Source organism: Syngnathus typhle, linkage group LG13 (genome assembly GCF_033458585.1).
Source record: "Syngnathus typhle isolate RoL2023-S1 ecotype Sweden linkage group LG13, RoL_Styp_1.0, whole genome shotgun sequence".
NCBI classification, from domain to species: Eukaryota; Metazoa; Chordata; class Actinopteri; order Syngnathiformes; family Syngnathidae; genus Syngnathus; species Syngnathus typhle.
Window position 1 is genome coordinate 12,559,701 of NC_083750.1, and position 9,697 is coordinate 12,569,397.

A 9,697-nucleotide genomic window follows, 5' to 3' on the forward strand; every position below is an offset into this window, starting at 1 on the left:
ATTCATCCTAACCTTTAGTTTTTTTAATTAGATGTATATTAATAATGATGTATATTAATAATGACTGACTTTTTTTACCTGTAAACATTTTAATTATACATTTTATAGTAAATGTAATCGTTTAATTACTGCGCATGCGCAGATTAGATCTACTAGTAGCCTCAGTGTACGTAAACGTATATTTGGTTTGCAACTACACTAAATAGTTTTTTAGACTGAATTTAATGGTAATTCCGAGGAAAAAAATATCAATGCTCATTGTACAAGTGGATGTGAGTTTAAAATATTGATACGAGTTGATGTTTAAACGCGGAGCTAAGCCCCGCCTTTTCCGTCTAACCTCCCAGTGGGCAAGCAGCGATGGGCGGGGCAAGGGGAGCGGGGGGGCTTTCACGGCCGAGCGGAAAGAAAGTGGAAAGTGAGACAAATAACTGCATGGACACTCTGCCCTAAGTAAGTAGTCGTTTTACATTTCAAATATCTTCAAATGCAAGTGGCGGTGTTGCGCGAGTGCTGTACGAGCGGCGCTGTGGTGGGCTTGACCAAAAAGCTTGAATTAGAGGAGAGAAGTGGAAAAGGGGGCAGGTTAGCTTCGTCGTGGATGGGCTCAACAAACAATGGTGGAGAGGACGCGATGGTCGCCTCCTCTCCTTTTCTTTTCTTTCTCCCCCACTTGTTCAAACCGCAGCCAAGCAAGATTAGGAGGTTGCTTGTTGTACTCCCCCGCCAAGGGCCACGTAAGCTTCCACTTTTTAACCGGGAATGAAGCGACTAAAACAGTGGGCGATGAAGCCGAAATTGTGCCGACGCTGGAGGACACTTTAGCCGTGGAAGTCATTCATTTAGTGGGGAGAGGAGCAAACATTTCGGGCTGTGCGGCCCGCTTGTACTATCACAGGAGATCTAAAATACTTTTATTCTCTTTTTCCACGTTCTTATCCCATTTCGCTGGCTCAAATACCTCGAAAAAGAGGCAAAAGGCTGAAATGTTGGCCGAGCAACATGAGTGTATTTGGCGAACAGCCAGTGATGGGGCACGACTGACTCCCCAAGATACAGTATTGCACATTTGATGACTTTTTACACGCGCTATAAATATAAAGAGTGTTTGAAGTACATTTTTGTTAGAACGGCCCCGAGGCAAGTATATTAAATTTTCATCCAGTATTTGAAAGCAAATGTTGTGCTACTCTGTCTTTTAACAGTCTTTTGGACGTTTTGCTCATTTATTTTGTACTTTATGTTTTCTCTTCATGTATAAGAAATTGTTCTTTCCTCATTTTTACTTTTTAATATAGTAAGTTTCTTTTATACACTTTTTGAAGTATTCGCAGGTGTTTGACACGTTAGCATATCTAGGCCATATGTGTGTGTTTTTTTTTTTTTTTAATGAATTTGTCATGAGTTCAATTATCACTACATGTAAGTTTTCCTGCTTGAAGTTTTAAAAGCGGGCCGTTGCACCCAAGCAAACAAAACCATGTCAATGAAAGCCCCCTGGATGGAGGTAATAAAACGCCAGTGGTATGCGAGCTTGTGTATTGGGCGATATTTACTGACTTGTTTTACGTTTGAGCAGCCGTAATTGGTACTGAGGGTTAACGTAACCGTCGGGTTTGCCCCACCTTCATTTGAAATATTTTAATGGCAAAATGAGGAAAATTTGTCGTCACTGGAACACATTCTGAAGTATATATATGATGCATTTATATGTCATATATTCCAATTTTACAGCTGTCAGTTTATTAAGCGACTGGATGCAGTTATGGTTTCTTCGAAACGGAGTCACATGTTTGATTTAAGATCTGCTCCCTATGCCAGTATGCTTGTTTTTGAAGGCCGAAAAACGTGCGTTCTCAGCTTAAGGTTGCAAATGTTCGCCTGTACTTTTCTTGTCAAATTTTGAGCATGTTCAAGGAAAAGCCCAAGAACTGTTGCCGAACGTCTGGCGGACGGAACAGAAAGGTACTTGTGCTTCAGTCATGTCACGACATTGCCTTCTGACAAATATAGGAAATCTAAGTGTAATACATGACGGCGTACTGAATGTAGTGGACATGACACACCTGCTCCACTTTGCTAGCCTTGTGTGCAGGAAAGGCAGTTGCTTAACTCATGTCGTGCTTGGAAACCATGGCTGCTGGTGCTGGTCTACTGTGTGTGTGTGTGTATTTACACAGTTGGTCTCGTAGGCCTCAAATGGCCACTGGATGGAGCTGGACGGTGGTTTTCCTCAAATGTTTGGCCATGGCGGGCAGCTGCCGGCCGTCTTAAAATATTTGATTCCTCTGCGGACGTGTTATGACCGGGGACAAAGGGTAATTGCGACAATTAGCATTCCATTCGAATTTTTGGGGGGTCGTGCACAGAGGATGGTCAAGTCACTTTGGGAATGTTTTTGTAAGTACGAAAATATTGTGTTGCGGTCTATTACTAACTTCCTTATCAGATTGCCATTGAACTCTGAAAATGGACGGCCGCTAGGTCGTGGATTTGTGGTGATTGTAATTGGGTTGTTTTTTTTCACGACAGACTGGATGGACAAACAACTCTGTACACGACTTCCGCTCCATTCATGATTTTACAGTAAACCATGCGGTCGAGCGCATAAATCAACTCGAGAGCTTTTTCTGAAATGTCGGCCCCTGAAAGCACTTTTACGGGCTTCGCCGTTGCGGCCTTTGTAATAATTCATACGGTACATTATCAGCAGCTTGTCAGAAGACTCGTGGGCGGTTTTGGCGGTGGGCTAGAGTTTCATTGTCCTGAGTACGTTTTTATGATCCGTTTGCGCCAGAACATTTAGCTTGAAACGAAACATTCATCGAAGACGATTTGATGCACTGGCATGTATAGGGCCAGGGGATGAATAGGCAACCCGATCTTCACTACCACTGGCTGGACCACACCTGTTTGGATCAAGTGTTTGGCCACGTTCTCACTGACAGCCTTGCACAATACGTCGTGTCACAAGGGTACATTTCCACCAACCTGTTTGCTGCCCAAAATGTGCTCGTATATGTTTCAAATCATCTTAGTGGGACAAAATACAGGTAAATTAGAGTACAGCAGTTTGGTGTTTTTCTATTTCTGCTGTTATGCTGGGATTGTGAGATGCCAACTTCAATTGTTATCCGCAAATGTAGCAAATTCAAAGACCCCAGCTGGCAAAATGTTTTCTTTATAGCAAAGTCGGGCTCTTCTATCATTGCTAAGTATGCTAAAAGAGGGTAGAAATGTTCTCTTTGTTCCTGTCTTCTCTTCATGTTCCAATTTAGTGTACCGCCTGCTCGCTCGGGGCTGACTCTCATATCCCGACGACCACATGCGTCTCATTATGAGGCGTAATGGCAACGTGACGTCATGATTGCAAACGTATGGGCTTGCTTTTGAAAGGTCATTGCCGAATTGCGCCTGGGTTTCAAACAGGACAGGCTAGTGGAGCACTCGTGTGGAAATTCATTTTGAATTGTTAGCTTTTGTGTAGCAAACGATCCATTGTTCAAATGCACAAACATCACCTGATGCGCTCCAAATTGAATTCAGCCTCCTCGTCGTCGTCGTTCTTGTTGGTAAACACAGAATTGAGAGAATGGCAAGTCGAAGAGTGAAATCACGAGTGAGGCTTGAAAATGCACTTCATCCTCCTTTGTTTTAGTTGGCTTCTTTTTATAATACTCAGAATATTATAATGACAACATTCTGTAATGAGAGCATTTGCTTCGTTAAAACAACATGCCACTTACAATTCAAAATAGTCATATTGCAAAAAAAAAAGTTGAAAGTAATGGAAGGGGTGTGAAGCCATTCTAGCCTCCCAAAAAGACCAACAAATTGTATATCGTACTGCAAAATTGCCACATTGTTTCGTCTTGTACTTTATAACAACATAGGCTATTTGGGTGGAATGCAAAGAATTCAATGTTGGCCAGGGGAAAAAAACAAAACAAAGATGTGGCGGTGATCATTGTAATGCGCACATGCCAAGAGTCATGGTGTTTTGGTCTTTGGCTGGACAGGAAGTGGATTTGAATTGGCTCATGTAAGATCCAGACGCCATTGGAGTTTAATGGCAACGCTTGATTCCTCCCAGAAGGCCAAGGCAGAGCCACGCCCACCTTTTATCCACTAACCGGCATATGGCAGCCTGGCATCCATCATGGCCGCCCTTCTATTTTGGTCTGTTTTGTGTGTGAGGGCGTCGTAGCAGAGGGCGCTTTGAGGTCATGTCACCGCGGCAACTGTCAACCTACGACCCCCCACCCCTCCTCCTTTCATCGCCATGGCAGCGACCAGGCCAGGTTTCCACGGGGACGGGCGAAGCCACAGAGGGAATGCGAGGAGGAAAGGGGAGAGGCCAAACGAGGTTTTTTTGTGTGAAAACGGCGTAATCCAATATGGCCGCCTTTGTGTCGGTGCTAGCGCCGGCGTTGGGAGATGACTAACCGCCGCCGCCGCCGCCAGTAGCGTTTTGGCAAGTGCACACGGCCAAAAAAGGTTTTAGTGGGTTAATGTGCCACAGCGCTCACTTTGATTCCCACGCGGGGGTGATGAGAGACGCCGTTTCCCTTTTTCATGTCGACCTGGCGACCATTTTACATTTCCTTATGCCGTGTGCCACGAGATGGCGCTACTTCATCTAGAAACATTTGGCAGATGGGCTTTCAATATCAACAGGTCGCACATTAATAACAATGGTCAAAAAAAATATATTCCATTTTTACTACAATAATATAATATGTAATTCATTGTATTTAGTAACAGTTTGAGTTTTTTTTCTGAAACATCATAGCTCTAAATTTCCACGTGCGGGCATCGTTCTCCATCCTCGAGTTTTCTGTCCCGATTTCAGCCTCGCCCAGTCGGCCCGTCGCTCTGCGGATGATTTCTAGTCATTCTGAGGATTTCAAAGTAGCAGTTATTGTAGCATCATTTGACAGTTCTTGGTTTGTCTTTCAGATCACGGAAGCCTCTGCTCTCTCTCCCTGCCTTGACTCTCCTACCCGCCATCCTCTCCCGCCCCTCTCCTCCTCTTCCCCCCGCTCCCCTCGCCCACCCAACCCCCCCATTGCCTTCTCCCACGGTCCCCTCCTCGGCCTCCAAGATAGATTCACTCAGGAGCAAGGTTGACCTGCTCAAGCTGCCGCTGGCCCTCTCCACCAAGTCTATCTCTGAGCGCAAGATCCAGCTGGGCGGCGTCGGCAAGCCGTGCGGCACGGGCGGAGGAGGAGGAAGCGGAGCTCACAAAGCCCGCTCGCCGCCCGCCCGAGACATGGACAACGAATCCCAGTACTCCGGCTACTCGTACAAGTCGTCCCACTCCCGGAGCTCCCGCAAGCACAGGTAGGGGAGTCGGCGGTATGTGATTCTCAGCGCAGCTTCCTGCCACCATGTCATCAAGTGTCCCGCTTGGTATCTGGCAGGGATCGGAGGCATCGCTCCAAAAGCAGAGATGGCAGCAGCCGCGGAGACAAGTCGGTGACAATCCAGACGCCCGGAGAGCCGCTGCTCGACGCCGAGTCCACCCGCGGGGACGACCGGGTGAGTGAAAAAAACCCCCACCTCTGCTTTTCATGTATCGTGCTGGAAATGCAACCTTGGAAAAGACGGGAGAGGTCGCCATTTTGGTTTTCAATTTACACGATGCCTGGAAAAATCTCATCTGAATTCCCCCCAAAAGTGAAAAGCAGCTAGCTCTCAAACTCCCAGCGCTCTTGTTCCAACGGGCCTTTCTCCTTGTCTGCCAGGATGACAACTGGGGCGAGACCACCACCGTGGTCACGGGGACGTCGGAGCACAGCATCTCCAATGAGGACCTGACCCGAGTCACCAAGGACCTGGAGGAGTCGACACCCCTGGAGTGCAAGCGCTTCCTGGGCCCGGCGCTGGGCGGCTGCCTGAGCTTCTTTGCGCTGGTGACGCCGCTGGCCTTCCTGGTGCTGCCGCACGCGCTGTGGCGCGACACCCTGGAGCCGTGCGGCACGCCCTGCGAGGGCCTCTACGTCTCGCTGGCGTTCAAGCTGCTGGTGCTGCTCATCTCCTCGTGGGCGCTGTTCCTGCGCCCGCCGCGCGCCACCCTGCCGCGCTTCTTTGTCTTCCGCTGCCTGCTCATGGTGCTGGTCTTCCTCTTCGTGGCATCCTACTGGCTCTTTTACGGCGTGCGCGTGCTGGAGCCCCGCGAGCGAGACTACCGGGGCATCGTGGAGTACGCCGCCTCGCTGGTAGATGCGCTGCTCTTCATCCAGTACCTGGCGCTGGTGCTGCTGGAGGTGCGCCATCTGCAGCCCGCATTCTGCCTCAAAGTGGTGCGCAGCACGGACGGGGCCAGTCGCTTCTACAACGTGGGCCACCTCAGGTTCGTGTCCACAACCTGTAATTATTCCCATTCTAATTCAGCCAATATTTAGTTGTTACCGTGTTCCAGTATCCAGCGGGCTGCCGTGTGGGTTTTGGACCACTACTACAACGACTTCCCTGTCTACAATCCCGCCCTGGTCAACCTGCCAAAATCCATTCTGTCCAAGAAGATGACAGGCTTCAAAGTCTACTCACTGGATGGTAAACACTGCACTGCCTCTTTTAATTCTATATTTCTTTTTACAAAGCTTTACATTATCATGAGAACATCTTCCTGTAACTCAAATCCCATTGTTAAAAAAAACCTTGCGTACTGTTTGTGTTGCGTCGCAGAAATATATTTAATACGTAATCACGCAAAAACATTGAGGTATAGGAAACTTTTCCCGCACAGAAAACCCTGCCAATAATTCCACGGGCCAGTCGCGCGCCATGATCGCTGCCGCCGCCAGGAGGCGAGACAACTCCCACAACGAGTTCTACTACGAGGAGGCAGACATGGACCGCAGGATCCGCAAGCGCAAGGCCAGGTAGAGAGGGAGAGGGACATCTTTCATCTTGTAGGTGGTCATCTTAAATGCCCAAATGGGGGCATTGTCTAACCCAGTAATGAACAATGTGGGCTTTAAAGTGTTTGGTGTTATATTCCCACTATACACCAGGGGGCGACTCCCCCTCCAACTGTTGCCTACCCTCTCCAAATTCCAAAAACACCCGTCCGTCTAACATTGCAGGCTGGTGGTGGCAGTAGAAGAGGCGTTCACGCACATCAAGCGCCTCCATGAAGAGGAGGCAGCGTTGACCTCGTCCCCCAAACACCCACGCGAGGTGATGGACCCCCGCGAGGCGGCGCAGGCCATCTTCGCCCCCATGGCGCGGGCCATGCAGAAGTACCTGAGGACCACGCGGCAGCAGGCTTTCCACAGCATGGAGAGCATCCTCACACATCTGCAGTTCTGCATCACGCACAACATGACGCCCAAGGTCCAAAAACCTACCCAATTGATTATTACCGACCACCTGCATATCAAGTGCCTCTTTGGCCTCCCTCCTCAGTGCATGTCCTATTCATCTCATTAGCATGAAAATCATCTACAAATAACCAAACCAATCACTTTTGATCCAAATCCAGTATTCATATCTCTATTTCAAAACCTGTGCAGGCCTTCCTGGAGCGTTACCTGAGCCCGGGGCCCACCATGCAGTACCAACAGCATAACGGCAGGGGGCGCCAGTGGACACTGGTGAGCGAGGAGCCCGTAACAGCGGCCTTGCGCCAAGGCCTGGTCTTCTCCGTGCGCCGCCTCGACTTCTCCCTGGTGGTCACCGTCACGCCGCTGCCCTTCCTGCGACTCGGCGAGGAGTTTGTGGACCCCAAAAGCCACAAGTTTGTCATGCGGCTTCAGTCCGAGACGTCCGTGTGAAGGACGCCGAAAAACAACCTCAAATCAGCTCTGGATGCCTTTGACTGGTGTTGTTATTGCAGCACATTGTTGAAAAGAAAAAAAAAAGAATTTTTTTTTTTTACAAAGGCGCCTTTTTTCGTTGTAACCACTGAACTGGCATTACACTACCACGACTATGATGTTGCGTCCGCTCAGCTGGGAAACTGTGACTGCAACGCACCACCACTGCCCCACCGCAGCTGTTTTTTTTTTCATACAAAGCACCATCTCGGGCCACACTGATGAAACAAATCATAAGTATTTTGTTATGATGAGAATAGCAAATTCAAAAAAACAAGAAAATGCAAAGCAAAAAAATGCAGGCCCATTGGAAGTTTTTTGGATAGTTAAAAATGCCATTGGCAATTATTAGAGCAATAATACTTGAAATAATCACGTTGCATCTGTCTGGACTAAATAAATGAATAAACACACATTTTCACATAGTCACACAGAAATATTACAGTTCTTGAAAATTGCATGAAAAAAATGACTTGATTCGTGGAAAAAAAATGCAACTTGTACTTTAAACCTAGAAATAGGCTACTTTGCGATAAAATTAATTCTTGAAAATGCACCTGTCTTTAAAAATCTAACCTTTATCCTAAGAAATAAGAATTCTTGAAGTTAGACTTTACTCTTGGAAAAGTCTGGCTTTTTGATGTGATTTTATTCTCAAAATTGGCATTACTTTTGCAAAAATACCATTTTATTCTTGATATGAATCCCTTCAAAAGATTCCAACTTCTTTTTTTTTTGATACAACTGTTTTATTGGAGGTGACAATCCAGTTTGAATCGTGTGGTGGTTCCCCCCCATAGTGTGGCCCAGATCTTCGGTACTCACTTCAGAATGTAGCAACTTATGTGCGCAAATAACATTTTTTTTTTTCTAGATTCTCTGTCTTTGTGTTCATGTTTGCGGTTAGCGTTGATGTTTCACTTTAACACACCAAAACAACACCTTTACACTTAAGACATAAATATATATGTAAAAGCAAGCAACATTCCTCTTTTAAGTAGCTTTAACAACAAGTGACAACATAACATTTAGTGGGTGCATTTCCTGCTCTTATCTGTTGACTGACATGCTGGCATTAAGCTAATTTATTTTTTCTAAATGTGGCTTTTTCTTAATGTAACAAACCTATCAAAGCCTCATCCCCCATCTTGATACTTTTGCTTTTGTAAGACTGCATATCAGTAAACCATAAACTGCCTTAAGTGGGCAGATGTTGTGCAAGTGATGTCCGGCACATTTCTAACAGAAACATCCAAACGGAAAGAACTCCTCAACAGAGGTTTTTTTTTTTTTTACAGCTCCAAAAGGTTGCATTTTTATAAAAAAAAAAAAAAAGTAAGGTGCCTAAATTATGATGAAACTTCTCTCCGAATGTTTCTACGAGTGGCCTGTAAAAAAAACAATGAATGCTAATGTAGATTTTTGGGGGGGTCTTTGTATTTTCCTTTTTTATGTTTTTGTTAACTCTTGTTAGCATTGTATAGCGTGTTGTTAGTACTTTTCCACCATTAAACCCTGTTATTCTGTACAAAGGGTTGCCCTGCCTGCCTCATCACTGGGAGTGTGACAAGTTCCGCTAGCAAAATTGGGCCATTGTAGCTAGCTATCCAGCTATACTCACACACTGTTAACTATTTGTATTTACAATAATAAGGCCACAGTATTGCAGTACTGGTGGTATTTCTCCTAATACATTTAGTATATTGATTGGAATAGATGTGTTAGCAGGACTGTTGGAAGCACAGGCACCTAATGAAAAGAATGAAATAGCAATGTAGATAGAAATGAAATAGAAATGTAGTAGCAGTGTTGTTGTGTGCGCTCCTAGTCAACAGTACTGCTTATTCCGCGCATCAGCAAACGCATCTGCAATG

The 9,697-nt window shown here is 46.2% G+C and overlaps 1 protein-coding gene across 2 annotated transcripts; it reads left to right on the plus strand.

Moving 5' to 3' along the window:
• Positions 1-345: 345 nt before the first annotated feature.
• On the plus strand, positions 346-9,355 carry vangl2 (VANGL planar cell polarity protein 2). Of its 2 annotated transcripts, none has more exons than XM_061295398.1 (8): positions 346-453; positions 4,960-5,343; positions 5,424-5,541; positions 5,748-6,355; positions 6,425-6,558; positions 6,734-6,887; positions 7,092-7,341; positions 7,521-9,355. In XM_061295398.1, the coding sequence occupies exons 2-8, from the start codon at positions 5,273-5,275 to the stop codon at positions 7,779-7,781; spliced, it is 1,596 nt and encodes a 531-aa protein (XP_061151382.1). In that variant the 5' UTR covers positions 346-453; positions 4,960-5,272; the 3' UTR covers positions 7,782-9,355. The 2 variants fall into 2 exon arrangements, with proteins under 2 accessions (XP_061151382.1, XP_061151383.1); XM_061295399.1 differs by having other exon boundaries at positions 6,752-6,887.
• Positions 9,356-9,697: the final 342 nt, after the last annotated feature.

What these genes read in the sequence shown, in the direction of transcription:
- vangl2 (XM_061295398.1), top strand. Translation starts at nt 5,273, where the DNA reads ATGGACAACGAATCCCAGTACTCCGGCTACTCGTACAAGTCGTCCCAC. An exon ending in CGGAGCTCCCGCAAGCACAG is followed by an intron (nt 5,344 to 5,423) that starts GTAGGGGAGTCG and finishes GGTATCTGGCAG; the next exon opens with GGATCGGAGGCATCGCTCCA. An exon ending in CCACCCGCGGGGACGACCGG is followed by an intron (nt 5,542 to 5,747) that starts GTGAGTGAAAAA and finishes CTTGTCTGCCAG; the next exon opens with GATGACAACTGGGGCGAGAC.